The sequence below is a fragment of the Eschrichtius robustus genome, chromosome 9 (genome assembly GCF_028021215.1).
Source record: "Eschrichtius robustus isolate mEscRob2 chromosome 9, mEscRob2.pri, whole genome shotgun sequence".
NCBI classification, from domain to species: Eukaryota; Metazoa; Chordata; class Mammalia; order Artiodactyla; family Eschrichtiidae; genus Eschrichtius; species Eschrichtius robustus.
The window spans coordinates 116,262,886-116,287,624 of NC_090832.1; the positions used below are offsets into that span (position 1 = coordinate 116,262,886).

The window sequence follows — 24,739 nt, forward strand, 5'->3', positions numbered from 1 at the left end:
GCGCGCGGGGGCGGAGGGGCGCGGGGCTGGGACCGGGAGTGGGCGGGTGGGCGCCGTGGGCGGAGCGGCTCCGGGCCGAGCGGCTGGGCTGGCGGCCGTGTCTGCGAGCGCGGCAGCATCACCGGAGCCGAGCCGCGAGACTCCGCCTAAGCGACACCCAAACTCTCCTCCCGCACCGCGCACGGAGGCGGCCGAGCCCGAGCCTCCGAGCCCCCCGCGCGCCCGAGCCCCCGCCCCCGCCCCCGCCCCCGCCCCCGTCCCCGCCCCGGCCCCCGCCCGGGAGGCTGGGCTGCGGGAAGCGCCCGGGCGCCCGCGCCTCGCCAGGGCCACCAAAACAAAGGCAGCATCCGGGGCTGGGTGGAGGCGGAGGACCATGACAGCCCGGGCTCGCGCGCTCGCCTGCCCCGCCGCCGCCGCCGCCGCCGCCGCCGCCGCCGCCGCCGCCGGGAGGGCTCCGCGGTGAGCCGAGCAGGGGCGCAGCCGCCGGGCGTGCGTCGGAAGGCGCGCCCGCGCCGAGCCCAGGCCAGCCGAGGGGCGGGCAGGCCGCGAAGATGTCCTCGGCCGTGGGGCCCCGCGGTCCCCGCCCGCCCACCGTGCCTCCCCCGATGCCCGAGCTGCCCGACCTGAGCCACCTGACCGAGGAGGAGAGGAACATCATCATGGCAGTGATGGACCGGCAGAAGGAGGAGGAGGAGAAGGAAGAAGCCATGCTCAAGTAAGCCAGCGCGGCCGCGCCATGCGTGCCTCCACCGGGCCGCTCCCCGCCGCCACCCGCTCCTAGCGGCCGAGTGTGGCTTAGAGGCGGGCCGGGGGCCGGGGGGCGCGGGGCCGGGGCGGGGAGGAGGCTGGGAGGACAGCTGGCGGGCGGGGCTGCGCTGAGCCCTGAGCCGAGGAGCCCGGAGAGGGCGGCTGGGGACCGCGGTGCCGGGAGGACTGGGGGGACGGCGCCAGCCGGGGTGGGATGTGCAAGGCGGCAAAGAGCCGATTCCGCCCGAGTGGAAGGCAGGGCCCTGGGCCGGGAGCAGGTGAGGGGCAGGGGCTGAGCGGCAGGAAGGGCAGGTGGGCGAAGAGCCGCTGGGAAAAGCTCTTCTTTCCTTGGAGTTGTCGAGCCGGTTGGGATTGCCCCAGCCAAGGGTGTCAGTATTGGTGTAAGAAAAATGCTTATTTTGAGTGTTCATTTTGCTACTCATTCATCTCACAGCTCGGGGTTGGGTCTTTTTTTTTTGGGCAGTTGCCATCTTTGGTAACCTGCTTCTTCAGCGTCTCTCTAACCTTTGCTTCGGGGTCTTCTACACGGAATACCCGTGTGAAGACAGATTTTCCTCCCCGTATACGATGCCACTGGCAAAGCAAAGTTTTTAATAACAGGAGAAGCTGATGGGGACTCTGGCCTGAATAAAATAGAGGTTCCTCTTTACTGGTTTCCAAGGGAGCAGTTCCAGGGCCTTCTCGTTTCCTGGTGCAAGCCGTACCATAAGGGGACTGATTATTTGCACACATCCCCCCTTCTTTAAAGCCCATCAACCCTTCAGGGGATCTCCGTCCAGCGCCCCGTTTTCCGGGGTCTGGGGAGGGGACGGGGCTGGTGGCTGGCGAGGCAGGCGCGTGTGACACTGCCCTGCCACCTGCCTTAGTCTCGGGCGAAACTGCTCACAAGGTGCTGCTGGGCCCCCCGCGCCTCCTTGCCATCCCCGTGCAGTGGAGCTGGAGGGGACGTGAACCCCGCCTTCCCCGAGAGGTCCTCCTGTATTGGGGAAAGTTTTCAACTTGGCAGTGAGGAAATCTAGAGGCCCTGATGGGGACTAGTTCCCTGGCTCCCCGCGTTAAGGCCAGGAGGTGTATCTGGGGCGGAAGGTTGGAGTGAAGAGCCGGAGGGAGCCTGTTGCATGTGGAGTTACAGCGGAGAGCAAAGGAGGGGCGGCAAAGGGGCGGCACCCCCCGTACCCCAACCCGGGCCCAGCGCACGCCCTCCCGCCTCTCCCCCGCCCCCCGGGATGGCCTCCTGAAGAGGAGGTGCTGTCACAGGAGGGAAGCAGCAGAGCCTGGCAGCAGAGAACCGGAGGGGCTGCATCCCCAGCCTGCCGGGTCTCCGCTAGCGCAGCTGCCGCCCAGATGGGAGAGGGGGCGTTGAGGGAGAGCAGCGAGGGCTGGTCACAGCACAAGAGGAGAGATCCAGTCATCCCTGCCCTTTTATCGTAGACTCAGAGAGAGAGGGCCCATTAACTCGGAAGGCCGGAGCTGGCCTGCTTCTCTGAAGAGCAGCAGGTTTCTGGATTCCCTGCCCCTTCTTATCCAAAAAACAGGGGCTTGAAGCCTGCAGGCGTGCAGGAAGCAGAACCTCGTGAATCTGCTGCCTGTCCCTGGCGGAAGGTCCCTGGCGCTGCAGGCTTTCCCCTCGTCTGAGACTGGAAGTAATGCATGGTGTCTGCTGGTGCTGCTGTCTGTCTGTCTGGTTGTCAGTCCGTCTTGTCCTCACCCGCCACCTGTCCCGGACACGTCTTCTGCTGGTCAGCATGCACCGTTTTGCTCCCGTTCCTTTCGGTGTTCACTGCAGACAGCAGGTGCACAGAGACCTCCAGCAGGCGATGGAAAACATGGGCTGCTGCCTGACAGGTCCGACCGGGAAGGGAAGGCGCAGGGCAAGCCAGTGGGCATCGCTCCTCTTCACTGGCTGTTTCAGGGCTGGTGGAGAGAGGGGTTCTAAGTGGGGAAGGGGGAGTTCTAGGAGGGATCAGATCCTACAGGCTTCTATGGACAAATAAAAATGATGGACACCGTCCAACTGTTCACGTCAAAAGCATCTTTCCCACTGCTGTGCCCTGACTGCTCTCCCTGGCACGCACGTGGTGTTCCTTTCTTGCAAGGATTCTCTAAATATTGCAGTGTGTGGTGCTGTCACACCACAGCCTCTGCAATCCCAGGCCTCGGCACTAACTTTATCAATCAGCCTCCGCTGCTAATGTCTTGGCCTTCTGTGCGGTGGCAGACTGGGGATGTTCTGGAATCCCAGTTTGCTGCCATGGAAGTCTGTCATGTTGTCCACAAATTAGTGGAACAGAGATGTACTTTTTTCTAGAGGGCAGTTTATGTCTTAAAAACTGAGGACTGTAGGGGTTATTCAGATGACACACCTATATGGGAGCTTAATGACACAGAGTCATGGATGGTGGCCCTTTCTAAACTTTGCAGAAAGGTAGACTGGAACACAGGAGGCTTTTCACAAGCCTTTGAAATAGTCGTTAAATTGGAGATGAGTTTTGGCAGTAGCGCGTGGTCATTATATCACATATCTGAGAATTTAGTCCCACAACAGGCCCTGCGAAGCTAAAGTCCTGGTAACTCAGCATTTAGACTTAAACTTCCCTTGGTCATTACTGTAGAGCCATCGCCTGAGCTCCCTACTTCCTGTGTGTGCTCTCTGTTAACAATTTGTAAAAACAGGCACTAGTAGAGAGGAGAGAGAAAACTGATGGGCGAATACACCAAAGAAACAGTATAAAATATCAATTAAAATATATTCGTACAGTTTCGTCAGCCTTGGTTGTATATTACTACTTGAATTTGGCCTTGATAATGTCTTTAAATATGTATAAATGGAAAAGGATAATGAAGCTACTTTCACCTCAAGATTTCAGGAAAATTCTTTCTTTGAAATTATAAGTACTTTGTCATAAAAATAATTCATTTTGTTGGCAAAGTGCACTGATTTCAAACACCATTGCCATCTAACAAAAATTAGTTGACTCCTGAAAATAATTTCTAATGGTTGATTTAATTCCCTGCAGAAAGAAGGTCTTTCTTAATCTTAGTAGGGTTTTGGGGTGTGTGTGTAGGTGTGTGTAGATGTGTGTAGGTATGGGTGTGAGTGTGTGTTCTAGAAGTCTTTTGAAACCTAGCTTCCTCAATGAATACTTCTTCAAGTAACTGTCACCAGACACCAAAAGCCAGTATATTACATGGGTTGAAAACTGCGTTATCTGGGACCTAAATCAGAGAAGATCTCATTATATCTAAAATCTTATTCCATTTTTGTAAAAGCTTCACAGAGAAAGGAATTACAGAGTAGCTAGACAAGAGAAAAAATATAGAAGCAGAGACTGAAAAGGATGGCTAGCGGCTGGGAATTGAGAACCGTGTGGGAATATTTAATAGAACTACCAACATTTATTGAGCATTTACCCCATGCTGGCCATTATTCTAAATGGTTATTGAACCAAATGCCAAAGAGTTGAACTGTGTTCAAGTTCAATATATGTATATTTGGATTCTCACAAACAGCTTGTGCATAAGGTAAGTAGGGTCATATAACCCGCAAATCCTCATCCAGCCCTTAGAGGGTTCTTGGAATACCTTGAACCTACTCACGTAATATGGCCCGACCAGGATTCAAACCCAGACCTTTTATTCTAAGTCCAAGTATCGTCCCACATGCTGCACTGTCCTTTTACCAACAAGAAGCCTGTAGTTCATCTACCTCTTCCTTAGATTAATGTCTGTTCGTCCCTCAGTTTCAGAGGAGGGGTTTGGCAGGTTAGGCTGATTCAGAAGATCAGCTGCTGATTATAGGAGACCCTGGAGCTTCACCCACACTCTTAATAGAGTTTCCCAGTGGATTGAGGGCAAGGGCATTGTCCCCAGTTTGAAGATAATAAAAAGCACAATGGTAAGTCCATTAATGTTGGATCTGAGCATTCGGGGTTCAAATTCTAGTCCTGCCTCTTAAATTGTATAAATGTGGGCCAGAAAATTAAATTGGGATTCTAGGAGGTTCTTTTTTTTTTTTTTTTTTTTTTTTTTTACAAATCCTGCAATTCATTGTGTGAATTGATTTATAAAGAATATTGACTTTGGGCTTCTCCCTCTCTCTTAACAGGGAACCTAATGCCCACTAGCTCTTCAAACATCTGTAATACCTACTTCCTTTGTGAGAGGAGAGACAAAGTAGAGGGGTAGAACCCTTGCACCTTCAGCTTTTCTTTCTCTTTTTTCTACCTCCAACCAATTATAATATTGTGACCCAAAATGTATCCAGAAGGCTCAATTAGCAACTGGGAAAAGAAGGAAAGGTAGTTGAGGGCAGCTGGGGTGGAGTGAGGGCAGAGTCCCCAGAATGCGGGTATCATGTTTTCATTGAGGTTTGCAAAGATTCTCATGTCTTACACCCCAAAATATTCTCTCATGTTGCTGAGGCAGAGGTGGGTAAGAAGGGAAAAGAGAAAAAGCAAAGAGTAATTTGAGAAAGCTGCTAAAGCATGAGCAGGTGTCTCCATGGTCCCAGATGCTGTGTTAAGTAGAAAAGTCGGGGAAAGGAAATTTCTAGTCTCCTTCACACCCCTAATGGATAGGGTTACATTTAGGGAAGGTTATCCCAGAACCATTGCAGTTTTCTGCTTTCAACAAAAACCTATCTTAGTAAATGTGCATGCCCAAATGCTCATGGAGAAAATTCAGAAAAGGGAAGCCTAAAGAAAAAAAAAAAAAAAAATGAAAGAAGTAAGGCGTTGTCAAAGAGAATACAGGGTAAGAAACATAACACTTAGTTCACATTTTTGCCAACCTGTCTTGACTCTCTTTTACCTCTGTGTGTTCCTTCTTAACCAGAAGTGAGGTGCACCATTGCTGAGGTAAATAGATTACTAAGTCTGGAGTAGAATATGGAAACCAATGTGGGCTCTAGGTGCCCCTGCAGACTTGAATAGAAACACAGCACCTTGGGAGTGTTACTTGCCCAACCGGTCAGATGAGAGAGTGGTGTGAATTTAACCTGCGCAGCAAGAGCCAGCTTCCTGCAAAGATATAAAGTAGCAATTCCTGCAATAATATTACCATCTTCCTACATCTGCAATATGCAGATGGATAAGCTTGCTGTACCATGGATTGTAAAGTTCACTGAACTGCAGTTCATTTATCGTTATGGACTATTTTATATCTTTAAACAACTTCTACATTTTGTCCTGTGATGGGAGTTGGGTATTTTAGAGCTGGTCCTGAGAGTTGAACTAAGTTGGCCTGAGGCACGAGGCAACTGAAGTAATAGAACCCAGAACCCACATACACGGACTCCAAACCTTTAGTGTTCCTATAAGTCTTTTCAAAAGTGCATCAAGCTTTGGCTATTATGGTTTGTTTCCCTCTTCCGTTGGGGAAGGAGCTTAACATTTGGGCGTTTGGCTGGATACGTTACATATTTCACCCTGCCCCATGCTCACCTCTTGAGAGGTCTACCTTGTGACTATTCTATTAGTTTCTGTTAGTGAAATTCCCAGAACTAGCTCAATGCCTTCCAAACCCTTTCCTGATGACATTTGATCCTGGAGTCCAGAAAATAGACTAAAGGAGCAAGAAAGAGGTCACGTGGCTAGTGGCATTTTCCAGCCTTTTCCGAGGACTCCAGTCTCCAGGCTCTGGAACGGGCCACAGGTGACTGGCTAACCCTGTGTGCACCTGGGCTCTCTGATCTGGCTCATTAGCTGGCAGTGCTCTTGAATGTCTTCGCATCTTCCCACCACGCTCCTGAACCATGAGGTTCTCTCTTCTCTCTACTATTGTTCTGAATTTTGTATGTTCAGTAGGCTATTTCTAACAAAGCATCATGTGATATTCAATTCAACAATAATACCACTGTGTCAGGTATGAGAGTTGGGTCAGGAATTGGGCTGTTGGGTAGAGTAAAGAGAGAGTCTTCTGCTTTAGCCCGACCTTGGCTTAGTCCCTACCATTTTAAAACTGCCGTGACCAGAAGGGGAGGTGAGCATCAGATAGTTAGATAGAACAGTAGACTAGATTCTGCTCTTAACACGGACACTTTCTATAGGTGTAAACATCAATAAGTTAACTCATCCGCACCCCAGTTTCTTCCTGTGTAAGGTGAAAGTGATAACATCTGCCCTTCTAACCTACGAGGCTTTCACATGATGGTAGAGGCACCCTAAACTTCAAAGTGCTGTACCAAGGAAAGGTGGCATTATTAAGTTTACTTTGTAAAACTGTAGAAGAATCCCCAGAGCATCTTTTCCTGTGATGATTGCAGCTACTAGAGGTCCCGCGGAGATGGGTTCTTGTAGAAGAATCCATCCATCATATCGTGCTAGCAGAGCGGTGTGTCCAGGGCTTCAGCCACCGGGGTGAGAATTTGGCGAGGAGGTCAAAGGTAAAATGAGTCCAGGGTTTGACCTGAGGTTATATTTACCTTCCTTCCATTTTCCTTTCTTTCTCATTAAATAGCTCATAAATGTCTTTAGCACAAAAAGCAATGTGGGCAAAGTGATAGAGTTTGAAATAGCTAAAAGACAACCTTAATTCAAAAGTGAGCAGAGAAATTAGCTTAGGGTCATTCCCTCAACTTTTGCTAGAAAAGAATCGGGAGAAACAGACTGATGATTTTAGTGTCACTGGATTTAATAAATTATTCACTTTAAATTAGCTGAATAAGGGGCCATATACTTGTCAAGTGGTAATTCCTCTTTCATATCAGTTTACTGTTGGGTATGGGTTAGATTGAATAGATTGTATGTGTTGAAGAACTTTTTAAGATTCTTTGCTGGATGTCTCAGGCTTTCTGTATGTATATTCTTACACTTATACTTCAGGTTTATGTACATTTATTTTGATCTAGGTCAGTGTTCTGTGGATGGTGAAAGGGGAATATACTGCAGAATTGACCTTACTTTTTTAAAATTTATTGTATTGAAGTACAGTTGATTTATAATGTTGTGTTAGTTTCTGTTGTACAACAAAGTGATTAAGTTATATATATATATATATATATATATATATATATATATTCTTTTTCATATTCTTTTCCCTTATGGTTTATTACAAGATATTGAATATAGTTCGCTGTGCTATACAGTAGGACCTTGTTGTCTATCCGTCCTGTAAATAATAGTTTGCATCTGCTAATCCCAACCTCCCAATCCATCCCTTCCCCACCCACCTCCCCCTTGGCAACCCAAAGTCTGTTCTCTATGTCTGTGAGTCTGTTTCTGTTTTGTGAGTAAGTGCATTTATATCATATTTTAGATTCAACATATAAGTAATATCATATGATATTTGTCTTTCTCCTTCTGACTCACTTCACTCAGTATGACAATTTCTGTGTCCATCCATGTTGCTGCAAATGGCATTATTTTATTCTTTTTTATGACTGAGTAATATTCCATGTATATATGTACCACATATTCTTTATCCATTCCTCTGTCGATGGACATTTAGGTTGTTTCCATGTCTTGGCTATTGTAAAGAGTGCTGCTATCAACATTGGGGTGCAAGTATCTTTTTGAATTAGTGTTTTGTCTGGATGTATGCCCATGAGTCAGATTGCTGGATCATATGGCGGCTTTATTTTAGTTTTTTGAGAAACCTCCATACCGTTGTCCATAGTGGCTGTACCAGTTTACGTTCTTACAGTGTAGGAGGGTTCCCTTTTCTCCACACCCTCTCCAGGATTTAGTGTTTGTAGATTTTTTGATGATGCCATTCTGACTGGTATGAGGTGATACCTCATTGTGGTTTTGATTTACATTGCTCTAATAATTAGCGATGTCGAGCATCTTTTCATGTGCCTATTGGGCATCTGTACGTCTTTTCTGGAGAAATGTCTATTTAGTTCTGCAGAATTGACTTTAGACATTCCTTCATCTGTTGCTAACTTGTGAAAACTTCTCGTACATTTATTGAAATAAAAAATAGAATGTTTCAAAAGAAAGTGGCTGTACATGTTGTTTTGCCCAGGACAGTATCTGTTGATGCCACATTTGTGCTGTAATTGTGGCTAGTACCCCTTTCTCTCAGTTTTGAATTTCAACCCAGATGATACATTAAATTATCTCCCTCTTCATAAATGTTGCTTTCCCTGAAACAAATTATTCATTTAAAACTTCAGAAAGTTTAAGCAATTAACTGTCATAAAATATACCAATTAGTAATTATCAATAAGTGACACAAGTGAGTTGTAGGTGTAGAATCTTGAAAATCATCTTTTGATAAATGGAAAGGCTTTTGCTGAGAATCAGCTGTTATCTTTAATGGATTCTCAGTGGAATGCTACCTTTTATGACAAAGTTGAACTTAAAAGTTCAAAACACTTTTCAAATAACAGTAACTAAGAATGCAACCTCGTGCAGGCCTCTCTCTATGAAGATTTGTCTTCGGGCCTTGCAAAGGAGCAGCCTGTGGTTTAGAGAAGACGTTTAACTGGATTTTAGGGTGCAATATTCTGATCATTCTTCTGAAGTTTAGATAGTAAAATAAGATAATATTACAGAAAGTAATTTCATGCAATTTGAAAGTAAAGTGCTTAATTAGATATTAAAGAACCATAATGAACCAAACAGATACCTTTATGTAGTGTAAAAGATAATACCTTGCTAATGATTTACATATTATTTAGTATATATTTTTATATTTCCCATCATTATGCCAGATAATCATTGTCTGGGAGATGCTGTTATATTTACATAGAGAAGGGATGTGAATTGAAAACCAATTAAGCTGTCTGTACTGTCATGTAAATGTCTTACAGCTTAGCTTCTTTTCATGGACTCTCATGCATGGTCTGCATATTCACAAATGGGAACTCCTGTAGTAGTGGTTACTGATGGAGCTTTCTGTCTGTATTTGCTAGACTTTATGCAGTCTATTCGATTAGCTCCCAACTTACATTTCTGCACGCAAAACATTCCTGATCGATATGTGAGCAGTTTTCTTAATCTCAAGAATATCGAGTTATTTATTTTTTAACATCTTTTTTTGAGTATAATTGCTTTACAATAGTGTGTTAGTTTCTGCTTTATAACAAAGTGAATCAGCTATACGTATACATATATCCCCATATCTCCTCCCTCTTGAGCCTCCCTCCCACCCTCCCTATCCCACCCCTCTAGGTGGTCACAAAGCACCGAGCTGATCTCCCTGTGCTATGTGGCTGCTTCAAACTAGCTAGCTATTTTACATTTGGTAGTGTATATATGTCCATGCCTCTCTCTCACTTTGTCCCAGCTTACCTTTACCCCTCCCCGTATCCTCAAGTCCATTCTCTACATCTGCATGCATCTTTATTCCTGTCCTGCCCCTAGGATCTTCAGAAACTTTTTTTTTTTTGTTTTTTCGTTTTTTTTAGATTCCATATATATGTGTTAGCATGTGTTATTTCTTTTTCTCTTTCTGACTCACTTCATTCTGTATGACAGACTCTAGGTCCACCCACCTCACTACAAATAACTCAGTTTCGTTTCTTTTTATGGCTGAGTAATATTCCATTGTATATATGTGCCACATCTTCTTTATCCATTCATCTGTCGATGGACACTTAGGTTGCTTCCATGTCCTGGCTATTGTAAATAGAGCTGCAATGAACATTGTGGTACATGACTCTTTTTGAATTATGGTTTTCTCAGGGTATATGCCCAGTAGTGGGATTGCTGGGTCGTATGGTAGTTCTATTTTTAGTTTTTTAAGGAATCTCCATACTGTTCTCCATAGAGGCTGTATCAATTTACATTCCCACTAACAGTGCAAGAGGGTTCCCTTTTCTCCACACCCTCTCCAGCATTTACTGTTTGTAGATTTTTTGATGATGGCCATTCTGATTGGTGTGAGGTGATTCCTCATTGTAGTTTTAATTTGCATTTCTCTAATGATTAGTGATGTTGAGCATCCTTTCATGTGTTTGTTGGCAATCTGTATATCTTCCTTGGAGAAATGTCTATTTAGGTCTTCTGCCCATTTTTGGATTGGGTTGTTTGCTTTTTTGATATTGAGCTGCATGAGCTGCTTGTAAATTTTGGAGATTAATCCTTTGTCAGTTGCTTCATTTGCAAATATTTTCTCCCATTCTGAGGGTTGTCTTTTCATCTTGTTTATGGTTTCCTTTGCTGTGCAAAAGTTTTTAAGTTTCATTAGGTCCCATTCGTTTATTTTGTTTTTATTTCCATTTCTCTAGGAGGTGGGTCAAAAAGGATCTTGCTGTGATTTATGTCATAGAGTGTTCTGCCTATGTTTTCCTCTAAGAGTTTTATAGTGTCTGGCCTTACATTTAGGTCTTTAATCCATTTTGAGTTTATTTTTGTGTTTGGTGTTAGGGAGTGCTGTAATTTCATTCTTTACATGTAGCTGTCCAGTTTTCCCAGCACCACTTATTGAAGAGGCTGTCATTTCTCCATTGTATATTCTTGCCTCCTTTAACAAAGATAAGGTGACCATATGTGCATGGGTTTATCTCTGGGCTTTCTATACTGTTTCATTGATCTATATTTCTGTTTTTGTGCCAGTACTATACTGTCTTGATTATGTAGCTTTGTAGTATAGTCTGAAGAGTATTGAGTTATTTTAAAGTTGTAAGTGATCAGTGCACAAGTGTCACATGACACATTATCATTCTTGTAGTTTAAACATAGCTCTTAACATGCAAGGAGAAGCTCTTTGTTTAGGTGGCTAGTTGTTCCGTTTTTGATTTAGAGGGTTTACATTTTAGAAAAATTAGGCAGATGATGTTTGTAATATCTAAGGAATGCATAAATCAATGTATCAGTTTTCTTTAAATATAAGGTAGTATATATATATCTACATTCAGAAGTTCTATCCAGGTCAGAAAGATTAGTGTCGTAGTAGAAAGAGATGAAAACAGAAGTAAAGTAACCCAATGGCTTTCCTTTTTTTTTTTTTTTTCCACACAGCTTAGCAGATTTATCTGCCTTAGCTATCTCTGTCTTGTAATATATTGGAGCTTAAGTCTTCTTTCCTAACCTTTTTTTTTTTCTGGAGAAGAAAATGATACATTTTACACCCTGGTGTCTGAAATAAAGGGATATCAATATGAGCTGGCTGATATATTTTAGATATTACATTTTTGGGAAGAGTAAAAATTATAAAGAGATTCTACTTTGATATTCTTCAGAATCATCATAACAATTGTAATAAAATGTAATTTGGAAAAATAAAATACCATAAGTCTTCTTAAAATTAGGCTGAATATTTCAATTTATGGATGTCTATGTTCCCTAGGCCAAATATAGTGACCTAATATATAGCAGCCTGGAGTAAAAACTTGATACCAGTCTGAAAAAGATAGTATCGTCTGAGTATTGTCCCAGACACAGGTATTAGAAAGGGATTTCATGGTATTTGGAGCTTCAAAGGCCTGAGCTGTAATAGTCACTGTTGAGTAGAACTATGATTGGAAATCAGTCAGATGGCTTTCTAGTCCTGCCTTCTATAAAGATAGCAAGGTGGAAGATTCCTGGAGTCCCACGTGCAATTTAAAAAAGCACAGTCCAAATGGATAAACAACAAGGTACTACTGTACAGCAAAGGGTAATATTTTCAATATCCTGTGATAAACCATAATGGAAAAGAATACAAAAAAGAATGTATATATATATATATATAGAGAGAGAGAGAGAGAGAGAGAGAGAGCTCTTCTTGCCCTTCTTTCTATAATTCCATTTCCTTCTGATTTGCCTTTTTCTATGCGGTTTCTGGTCATGGACTCAGTCACACTTATGTGTTTATGATCCCAAGTCTGTGTTACTACATTGGAATTCTCTACTAAGTTCTGGATTTGTGTACCTGACCACCTGCTAAATGTCTCCACCTGGATGTCCCATAGGTGCTTCAAGCTGAGTGTTACCCATCATCCATTTCTTGACTTTCTGCTTAAACTTGATGCTTTTCTATAATCCCTGTCTTTGTGGGTAGATCACCATTGCAACTGCTCATTCATTCTGTTGTCAAATTCTTCAGATTCCATCTTCTTCGAATTTCTCCTTTCTCTTCCAATTCCATTGCCTTTACTTGAATGCAGACTCTCATCCCTGCTCCCCTGGATGCCTGCAGTAACCTCCTAATTCCTTTCCCTGACACCAGCCAGACCTCCTCCGGTCCCCACACGGCTGTCAGGGGAACCTCTCTAAAATCCATCTGATCACGTCCCATCAGGAAAACCCTTTTGCTTTCAGAGTAAAGTTTAAACCTCCTAATCTGCAACCTGCATCTCCTCTCAGGGGTCCACACATAGCCTCCTGCCAGCGCCCAAGGCGCCATCGCTGCCTCAGAGCTTGGTGGCGCCACTTGTGCTTTTCTCTCTGTCAGGAATTTCCTTTTTCTTCATCTACCTCATGTTTACATAGCCTTTCAAATTAGCTCATGACCCCTCACCTGGCACATCTTCCCGTACTTTCCAGATTAATTTTTATGTTTGTCCTCTGTGCACATCTTTTCTGTAACCTTGTTCCCCTGACACTGTCACCTCAGCATCAGCTCCTGAAAGCAGGGTCATTCTCATTTGTATCTGTCATATGAGCACAGTGCTTGCCATGTGATAGGCGCCTGGATTTTCTAAACAGTGTGTGTGAATGAATGAATCCATCCAGAGGATGTGGAACAGAGGAGTCATCTGAGGCTGCTGGATGGATTCACAGGGTATGAGTAGGTGGCTGGAGTGGGAAGTTTATTCTAACCAGGAGAATTCTATGAGCAGATTCTGAAAGCAAAAAATGAGCTGAGAGTTTTGGCTATTGAGAGAAGCAGGTTGGCCAGAATTTATGAGGAGAACGTTCTGGTTGTTAGATATTACAAGGTGAAATTGAAATAGGATTTTCAGATGATGTGTTGTACTCTTAATTTATCATTCATGGCTTTTGGAAGGACAGCATTCTGAAAGTGCTTGAATGTCAATGTTGGAGGATGTAAACAATATATTTTAAAAATTAATCCTCTAGACAGACAAGCTTAATGGAAAATTTTCCTTTGAATTAAAACATCATTAACTTCAGTAAGAGAGTAAAGCATAATATGGGTTCTCTGATTTGATGTTCAGAATTAGATTAGATGCTTATGACCGTAAAGTATTATACTGACTATATTTTTAATTAAAAAATGCTCCCTGGTTAAGTCATCTTCTAAACTTTTTTTAAGATTGAAGTATAGCTGATTTACAATGTTGTGTTAGTTTCAGGTGTACAGCAAAGTGATTCAGTTATATATCTATATCTATTCTTTTTCAGATTCTTTTCCCTTATAGGTTATTACAAAATATTGATTAGAGTTCCCTGTGCTATACAGTCCTTGTTGTTTATCTATTTTATATAGAGTAGTGTGTATATGTTAATCCCAAACTCCTAATTTATCCCTCACCACCCCCCCACTTCCCCTTTGGTAACCATAAGTTTGTTTTCTATGTCTGTGGGTCTCTTTCTGTTTTGTATATAAGTTCATTTGTATCCTTTTTTTAGATTCCACCTGTAAGTGATTATCATATGGTATTTGTCTTTCTCTTTCTGACGTACTTCACTCAGTATGATGATCTCTAGGTCCATCCGTGTTGCTGCAAATGGCATTATTTCATTCTTTTTTTATGGCTAAGTAGTATTTCATTGTATATATGTACCGCATCTTTACCCATCTTCTTCCAGACTTAAACTCTTTGAAAGCAGGTGTCTTCTTTTACTCATCTTTGTATTCCCATTGCCTAACCTGTGGCTCTTACACAGTGGGACCTCAGCAAGTGCTGGCTGAACTGAGCTGCACAGTCTGAAGGCCCAGGACACAGAAGCACTGGTCTCTTTTTTTTTTTTTTTTTTTTAACATCTTTATTGGAGTATAATTGCATTACAATGTTGTGTAGTTTCTGCTGTATAACAAACTGAATCAGCTATAGGTATACATATATCCCCATATCTCCTCTCTCTTGCATCTCCCTCCCACCCTCCCTATCCCACCCCTCTAGGTGGTCACAGAGCACTGAGCTGATCTCCCTGGAAGCACTGGTCTTTGACACAAGACAGCTAGACCGAGTTGAGATGGGGTCGGGTGGGAGCTTGGAGGCTGCCTGGTCCAGGGCTGGCAAATACTCAGAATGCACAGGCAACTTCCTGAAGACGGAACAGCGTCGCTGATAAATGGTGGATGCCTCAGAACCTTTCTAGATGGGGCACTCCAAGCCATCAACTGATGAGAGTTGCAATCAAGATAACACATTTTAGCCACTGAAGATTTATTCCAACTCCACTTTTAAGAAGAGAAAACTGAAGCCCAGACATCCTTTCAGCTTTTCATTATTAATTAGTGAGAGAGCTAAGTGTAAGATTTGGGATTTTCTTTCTCCTGGTCCAGTATTTTTTCCACTGTCACACTACCTCCCCACAGTTTGATTTTAGCTACCATCAAATTCAAACAATTAATTTTTTTCAAGTTTGGTTTGATTTACCTGCTCTGTAAGATTACATCCTATTATGGAAAACTCCAAGGCAACCTCTAATTACTTTGTTGATTTTGAATTTGGTTATATTTCACATTAATCAAAATAAGTAGGTCATTTACAGGGATCAAGAAATACTTTATTTAAAGATTCCATTTGCAATGGTATTTGTTGCAATTATATTTAAGTTGTATCAATACTTCTTAACCGTGATCATTTTATTTTTAATTTTTAATACATCTCTGAAAGAGACAATGTTTTCAATATGCAGTAGTTTATTTATGATTCCAAATAGCTTTTCCTACCATGCATTTAAATTACGTACAGATTGAAATCTTGTCTTGTTTTTTCACTTAGAAAAGCCAGGTGGTTTTTGTTCATTGTGAGAAGAGCTTTCCTTGGTTGTCCCTCATTTGGAGGTTTGGCTTCAGCTAGACTGTTGGTCAATGACCCAAAGAAAGAATCAGGGAGATAGGGAGGGGATGGCACCCCACATACAGATCTGTGAATACCCCCATCTCACCCATGCACCTGTACGTATAAATCTCACACCCATACACCTGAAAACTAAAGTGTTATTTCTGTAAAGTCTTCTTCAAGGAAGTTAATTTTATCTCATTTAGAGAATTTGCATGATCTAGACGTGATTTGCTTACTTTTTGTAACCACAACGCTTTCTGTGGGTTTTGCCCCAGTGGCCATTCTGGAAGAAGCAGCCCTATATCCATATGCTCCCACCCTGGCCATGCTAATTGGACTAAAGATGGACATGATCCAAGTCCACATGATTCATTGGCCAGCCAATGACTAGTAATGTTCTCTTTCAAATTGAAAATAAGAAACAGTCAGGGGGTCAGGAGAGTGAATGATACCCATTCATTTTTTTCTTGGAACAAAAATGGATTGAGCATTTACTATGTGCCAGATACTGCACTGAAATTAATACAGCTATCCAGAGCCCCTGATCTTTGCAGGAGGAGGTACATTTTACTTAGGTAAAATTAAAAGTAAATGTGAAATTAATGTCTCTGATGAATGCAATACAGGACAATATATGATACTTTGATCAGCTAATATAAAGCAGAGATTCGGATGGAGATCAGGCTGGCAAGGAATGGCTGTCCCTGGAAACGACAGTGGGACTGAGCTAAGGTCTGAGAATGAGGAGGAGTTCGTCAGGCAAATAGGGAGTGAGGTACCCAGCAGGCGGGGAGAACAGAGGGTCCCTGGTGGGAGGAGGAAGGGGTGAGTCTGAAAAAGTGGAAGGAAGCCAGTGTCGTGGAAGATCAGAAAGGGAGATGGCTTGAGAGGGTCTTCGAAAAATAGGCAAAAGCCTGACAATATGGGGTCTTCCAGGTCATGTAACAGAGCTTTATCTTTATGCAAGGAACCAAAAGCTTTGGCAGAGAGGTATGATATAAGCCTATTAGTATTTTTAAAAGATCATTCTGGCTCTAGTATCAAGAACTGATTGGATGAAGGCCCAGGTGTGTGTACAGACCCAGGGGAGGCTATTGCAGAAAACCCGGGTGAGAGATGCTAGGAGCAATGGCTTCCGTGGGGCTGGCAAAATGTTTGGATTGGAGAGAGATTAGGGAAGCAAAAGCCACACGTTTTTCCTTTTAATGGATTGAATATGAGTTGACTTCTGACTTGTGCCACCAGATTTGGAAAGTATCTGGAGGAAAGGAAGGGAGACCCTAAGTTTGGTCTTGGTCATTTGGCTTCTGCAGGCTATAGGCTGGGAACTCAGAAGAGAAGTTAGCTGGAAATGTAAACTCCCAGTGAGGCATCCCTGCGCAGGTGGCAATGAAGCTACTGGTGAGGATGAGTGATGAGATCCAGGAATGAACCTTCAGGAATCTTCACTTTTCAAAGCTGAAAGAGGGCAGTGACCTTGCAAAGACATTAAAGAGAAAGAAAGGTAGGGTAAAACCCTGGAGACATTGTGTTAAACCAAATAAAAGGGAAGAGAGTATTTCGAGCAGGATAAGACACTCTCACTAGGATGCCTAAAAAAAAAAAAAAAAAGGCTGGCAGCGTTCAACACTGAGGAAGGTAATGAGCAACCAGAATTCTTATACATTGTCTATGGAAGCATAGTATGGTAGAACCACCTTAGAAAAATGTTTGGTAATTTCTTTAAAAATTAAACATGCTTCTACATTATGATGTAGCAATTCTAGTTATAGAGAGAAATGAAAACATTTATTCACAAAAATTCTTATACAAGAATGTTCATAGCAGCCTTCTTCATAAAAGCCCTAAACTGGAGATAGCCCAGATATACATCAGCAGAAGAATAAACTTAAAAACTAGGAACTTAAAAACTAACACAATATTGTAAAGCAACTATACTCTAATAAAATTTTTTTTAAAAAGAGGCACTCAAATATTATTGAACCAATAAATGTAGAAAACAATAATAATAGTAGAGATGTGTCAAGTAATTAATGAATAAAACATATTTTGTTACTTTCCTGGAAAAAAAAAAAAAACTATTGTATGTTCACCCAATGAAATACTATCCAGCAATGAACAGGAGTAAACCACTGATACATGAACACTTACATGAATCTCAGAAACATCATGCAGCATGGAAAAAGCCAGACAAATAGTGCAGACCATATGATTCTATTTCCATGAAGCTGTAGAATAGGTAAAGCTAATCCATGATGTTCGAAACCAGATTGGTTTTCTGTTTTATGGTAGCAAGGGTGAGGGCTTGACAGGAAAGGGATTCTTTCCCTTTTCTGGAGGGAAAAAAATGCTCTATATTTTGATAAGGGTGTATATTATACATGTGTATGCATTCCTCAAAACTGATCAAACAGTACACTTATGATCTGTGCATTTCACTGTATGTAAATTATATCTGAATTACTAAAAAACTAATTCTGCTGAGACATCCAATGCAAGGAAAACTGATAAATAGCTATTGGATTCAGTAACAAGGAGATATCACTGGTAACTTTATAAAAATACATACACATAGTTGATAAATACATGTAATTAAAATGGGCAAATCTTTCCAGAAGTTTGGGAAGAGGGTCATGGAGAGATACCAGGAGGGATATGAGAGGTAGGTCTAATGTGGGCCTCTTTAAAATAGTATTTAAATAAAATAAATTTAAGAACATTTATTGAAACTCGATGGAAAGAATGTAGAAAACAAGATGGTTTGAATAACAGAGGGGATACATTTGTGACTGGAAAGATGAGGGACCTCATGTCTGATGGTTTCTATTTTTCTGGGAAGTAGGATTTGAGTCATCTTCTGAGAGTGATGGGGGTTGGAGATTTGAGGGTGAGGAAGAAAGCCTGAAATAGTTGAGGTGGAAAGCAGGAATGTGGATGTACCAGGAGATTCCAGAGGAAACCACGTGCAAGAGGAGTCAGCGGGAGGGAGACTTTCAGATACGAGACGTGCAGATGAGAGAGGCCTTTTGGCCCACGAGATGCCAAGCAAAGAGACTTTGATCCTGAGCTCTGGGCTGAGTCACGGTGAGGCCGTTTGAAGACTTGGCTGTGTCATCTTGATGGAGTTGTTTGAGTAGGTTTCTGTTTCTTCCAGACTAGAGAGAGCCCTGATTAGGGCTTTGTAGTTCTTCTTTTTTCTACACTAGAGATACTAGATATTCTCAAGTCTGCATCGTCAGTTTTCACATTCAGAAAAAATATTTTTCAGTTCAGTAATGAGTGCATATATTCATATTAATATGCATATATGTGTGTGTGTGTACGCACATGCATATGAAGTCTCCGTAAATGAGCACTGTAGTATCAAGATACATCGTCCTGCTCCTTTTTCACACACCTCTCTTTAGTTCATGCTCTGTCCTCTCTCCCAGGATGCTCCTGTTTATTTTGACTTGAATGCATTTGGGGATACAGAATAGAGAGTGACATGATTTGCTTCACATCCTTTACCATGAGGGACAGCCTGGCACACACGATGTGATGGGAACAGCTCTGACCACTCCAGTTTGACTTGTTTCCCATCCTCGTGGTTAGAGAGTAATTTAGATTTACTGTCGGTCAGGTTCCCTAGAAACAAACTCAGATGAAGATTCTTGTGCAAGAAGTTTCTTAAGCAGTGCTTTCAAGATTAACATCTGTCTGGGAAGGGAAGCAGCAAGTTGGAACGTGGGAGAAGTTGGGCTGCAGCGCAGGTCCAGTAAGGCCTTGGTCAGCCCCTTGGGAGCTGTGAAAATAGTTACAATATTCTTGCATTGATGGGTCACCGGATTCATGCCGCCCAGGGCATGGGACCTGGACTGGGAGATCTGGCACTCGTTAGCAGGGGACAATTCAAAGGGAGGGTTGGCAGCTAAGATCACCCCCTACATATGGGGGAGTAAGTCCCCCACCTTGAACGGGGCATCTGGGCAGCTTTACAAAGCATCACTTAATAATTTTACCTGAAAATCAAAATAAGAAATTTGGTAAAGTTAAACATTTCTTAACTGCCTAAAAACTTAAGGAAACCAAAGGTTAAATATGAAGTTAATTAATAAGATAAACCTATGATTTATGAGCAAAATTGAATATTTAAATCAATTGTTAGCAGTGTCCAGATTGTACGACTCTTATGGGAGTTTGACAGTATCACCCAAATCTTAAATTTTAAGTCAATCTATAGAACATTTGGAAATGCCTGTGAAGCAATGAATAAGATTTGTGGAGGGTGGTGACTTCACTTGGGAACTGATTTCTCTGTATTTTTTTTTTTTTCTATATTTAATTGGGAAGGTATGCCTTCATGAAACCTTTAGCTCTATAATATTTCTTCCCACCAATTTTCTATAAACAACACAATCCACCTGGAACCTCAGACAGTATGGAAGATATTCAGTGATGGGATTTTCATTGAGTGACATAAGTTTTGGGGCAACTATGGCACATAGTTCTTGGAAAATCCACTCCTGCTATTTAGACCATTGTTCCCCAACCATCCTTGCCTTCTGTAAGCAGTACACTCTGTGGACTCCTTGTTATGTAGGAAAACAGAGAAGTGAATTTTAGAAGATCCATTCAGTGTTCAGTCTAAATATCCCCATTAAATTAAACGTATGCATTTGTCAGAAAAAATAACGCAAGCAACTTTCAAATTTTCATGGCTTAACATAGTAAATCTTTACTTCTCACTTGCACAGCTCCTTGTGGGTTGGGTGGCCACTTCCATCAGGAGGTAGTGACCTCCAGAACACGTGGCCATGGCCAGGGAAGAGGTGGATGGGGGGGAATCGAATGGACGTATGTCACTACTGCTCATGGGTCACTTGCCAGGGCCAGGCAGCTGCGAGAGGGGAGAGGAAATGTGAGAGAGCACGTGGATATTGATGAGCAATTTAGAATGATTAAAAAGTCAGTATTTTATTAATTAAGCCCCTTGATTCCAGAAAGGAAATAGTTTACTTTCCTCGATATAAAAATATCAACCCATCGAAGATAGAAATCAATATTTAGACTCATGGAATTGGAGTCAGAAGGGGCTTCCGCATCCAAATCAGTGGTTTCCACACTTGTCTGGTGGATTTGCCCCAGAGTTTGGGGGAGTAATAGTGAGTAGACAAGGAGAAGGGTCTGGGCACATAGGCGCTATAGTGCTATAGCTGCTCCATCCCCAGATCCCGGCCTTAGCTCCTTGATATTTTGCCTTTGGGGGATCTTACTGAAGATGAAAAGAGTTCTTCAGCAAAAGGAAATATCTGAAAACTACTCATCCATTCCAGTTCACCCCTTTTGTAGCTGTGGAGGTTTATTCATCCATTTAACCAATATCTTTGAGCACTTGCTATGCAGCAGGCCCTGACGTAGGCTGTGGGGACAGATGCCCCTGTCCTGCTTGAGAGGACACCCTGGCGTATCCCAGACAGTGCCAGTGCCTACCCAGCATCCAGATAAGATCTAGAACCCCTTTCCCTATCTCTCGGCCCTGCCTGACATGACAATGAGACTGTGAACTGAGAATATTCTGAAGACATGTAGAAAATCCCAGCATGGACATGACAAGCTTGGGAGTGTCCACACTTCCCATGGAAGATGGCTTCTATCTTGGAGAAAGAACACAAACCTCCTTGAAGTTTTTTTAAGTCCAAGGTATGAGCATTGTTTGGACTTCCTTTTTCCTCACTTCTAACATCTAATTGGCCAAGGAATTTTCCTCTCAGCGTCCACTTGGCTTCCTTTATGACCAAGTATTATCAACAACTAACATTTGCACCTAAAGCAGAGAGTGCTTGCATGCACAATCCTTGTTGGTTCTTTTTCTGGCTCTGTAGAGTCAGTAAGTAAGACAGTTATTACTACTATCCCTGCTTACATAAAAGAAAATAGAGGAAAGATGATTTAGGTCAAGATTACACAGCATGAGCACTGAATGCTCCAGGAACTGGGAAATAAACTTCATCGTTATGCTCTTACAACCAGATACTGAATGCGGGTCATAAAGAAGAGTCTGTCTGATGTGCAGTTTTACCACTACTAGTAGTAGGAATTATTATGGGATGCAGGGGAGGGAGAGCCTGAATGTGTGCATTTCGGAATCAAAGAGGCCTGGCTGTGCATCCCGGGCTCCAGGATTCACTGTGTGACCTTGATCACTCAGGTGTCCCTGCAGGGTCTCATCTGTGGTACGGGGCTGGGCGGAGGAATAACCAAGAGAACAATGGTTATATGGTGCCTTTGACACAGCCCTTCAGCCATGGGCAGTGTTAACAACTTTGGGCTATAATAATCGTGACTTATAGCAGTGTGATTGTAAATAGTATTGATTCTGTGCACCCAGTGTTCACATCTCTTTGAATATAAAGACAGGTGCATCTACACTGTGTGAGCCCTGTTCCAGCTCAGAAGTACAGAACTTGCTGTGTTGATGCTACACAAAGGAATTTTGAATCACAATTGGAGCCTCAGTTCCAACTGTGTGCTGAGCTGGAATACCCCTATTCATTGGCATGGTTTTAGCACAATGCAGTTACCTGAGCTTTAGGAACACACAGAAGAAGGTGGGTGCTTTTTTCTATCCAACCAGGGTAATATCCTTATTGTATCAGCAATTTGGAATAGGTTTACCATGCATTATGCCTGCAGATTTAATTCTTCCCTTTTGTTGTTTTACTAAGGAAACATTTGACTCACCTATTTAGTTTATAATCTCAGATGAATGCATAGGGATTTACATCCATAATTCATATGGTCTCTATTCAGTGAGACAGATTGAACCTCAAATATCCTATTTCCAACCAGACATAATCTTTGTACAAGACTGTCTTATTTCAAAAATAAACAGATTTCCACATTGAATCAATGGTACTCCTGAGTAAATACTTATAATAAATTCTGAATAAAATAAAAAATTGTCTTCAAAAACATTGTTTAAATGAAAGGCTAGTATGAACTTATACTGGTGAATAGTTGGAATAATGTGGATATTTTTATATGAAATTAGGAGTGATGAGAGTAGTTTTCCAATATTTTAAAAAGACATACACATCACAGTTCTGCACCTTTGCTGAGATTAAGGTATAATAAAAATACTCAGGACTTCCCTGGTGGCGCAGTGGTTGAGAGTCTGCCTGCCAATGCAGGGGACATGGGTTCGAGTCCTGGTCTGGGAAGATCCCACATGCCGCGGAGCAACTAGGCCCATGAGCCACAACTACTGAGCCTGCGCGTCTGGAGCCCGTGCTCCGCAACAAGAGAGGCCGCGATAGTGAGAGGCCCGCGCACCGCGATGAAGAGTGGTCCCCGCTTGCCGCAACTAGAGAAAGCCCTCGCACAGAAGCGAAGACCCAACACAGCCAAAAATAAATAAATAAATAAATAAATTAAAAAAAAAAAAAAAAACCTCAGAAAAAGATATAATAAAAACATCTAACTATCACTACCAAGTTCTAGCTCATAGCAAGCATATATATATATATATATATATATATATATATATATATGTATGTATATATATGTATATATATGTGTGTATATATATGTATATATACATATATATATACACACACATATATATATAAAACACCACATATATCAGAATGCCTGCTTTTAACTCATGAGAAAATCAAGTGCCCATAATAATAGCCTGTGTTTTGTTGCTGAAACTCTGGTAATAGCATGTAATGCAAATTTTCTAAAAGATAAATTTCCTTCTAGAATTTTCTTTATACTTAATATAGCAATGACTTAAAGGAATCAATATAAGTCTGAGAATTAATCCTCAATTTTGTCTCCTTCAAATTTGAAATTAAGAGGCTGATGTGTTTGCCTTTTTCCCGTCAGGCATCACTAAATCTTTCACGCTGCAGGTTGGTACGAGGGCTGGATGATGTGAAGGTGTACGACTATGTGTCCATTTACCCTTTGGACTCTTGGTTCTGGTGTTCCTGCACCTCCACCCCCAAAGAGGAAACTCTTTGGCTTTCAGTTTCTCTTTCTTTAGGGAAGAAGTAATGGGTAATTTGGGCAGAAATTTAGGCACTTTATCTCCCTCTTCCTTTCATTGCTCTCTCCTCCTCCTCATTACAGGAGACAGAAATCTGAGAGCCTCGGTGGGGAATTTTCCCAGAAGAGAGAGGTGAAGTATCCCTTCCTCTTGCAATGCCAGTCATTTCCGGGGAGAAGTGATTTTTCTTGTTTGGCCCTTGGGCTCTCCCCTGCTGGGTAAATCCAACTCTTTGAGCCATCTGCCTGGAGGGCTGCTGCAAGAGAAACCTTTTTTAGGAGAGAAGCCAGGCTGATAAGCGTGAGCTTCTTCTGGGAGAGTCAGCCTCCCAGGGTGAAATCAGCGTCTTTGACTTTTTGGGAGGCTGCATGTGGGGTACTTAATTTACAGGTACACAAGACAGAAACTGTGGATGAGGCAGTACAACACATCTAGAAAGGAAGAGGACGCTGGGTTGGCTGCACAGTCATTGGCAAAGTTTGGGCAACCCCCTATTATTTTCCCTTCAGTGTGATGTTACAATATGTTTTGCTCAAGCTTAAATGAACCTTTTACCTGGTAATTAACATTTTTACAGTGTTTCTCCTACCACCATATATTTTTGTTTAGAAAATTAAGACCCAGAGCCGAAGTCAGTGTTTGTTTTGCAGAGTATGTATTTAAACTCAGATGAGATGATTAGAGGGTAAAATGAGAAAGTTAAAACTCATTTAATCTCCACTTCCTTGATTGCCCCATATATCAATATTTTTTTAACATCTTTATTGGAGTATAATTGCTTTACAATGGTGTGTTAGTTTCTGCTTTATAACAAAGTGAATCAGCTATACATAAACATATATCCCCATATCTCCTCCCTCTTTGATCCTACTGTCTTTGGGGTTTATTTCCTACTTACCTTCATTGAACATGTTTCTGAATCTGTCTTTTCCTAATGCTATGGGGCGGATACAACCACGAGTGAGTTTAGTGGCCGCCCTTTGAAGACCTGCACCTTGACAAAGACGAAGACCCAACTCTGAGCTCGTGAAATCTGTGGGGAACCCCACATCCTAGTCACAACTTAGCTCAGGAAATCCTGGATTCCA

General features: G+C 42.4%; 1 protein-coding gene across 11 annotated transcripts in view; it reads left to right on the forward strand.

The window, feature by feature from the left end:
- The first annotated feature begins 478 nt into the window (after positions 1-478).
- RIMS1 (regulating synaptic membrane exocytosis 1) overlaps positions 479-24,739 on the forward strand; it is a 467,913-nt gene continuing 443,652 nt past the window's right edge. For 10 of the 11 annotated variants that reach the window (XM_068551600.1, XM_068551589.1, XM_068551595.1 and 7 more), the window contains exon 1: positions 479-715. In XM_068551600.1, coding sequence (XP_068407701.1) covers positions 552-715 — 164 coding nt within the window. In that variant the 5' untranslated portion in view covers positions 479-551. The remainder of the gene's footprint in view (positions 716-24,739) is intronic. The other variant, XM_068551594.1, reaches the window with a different exon arrangement.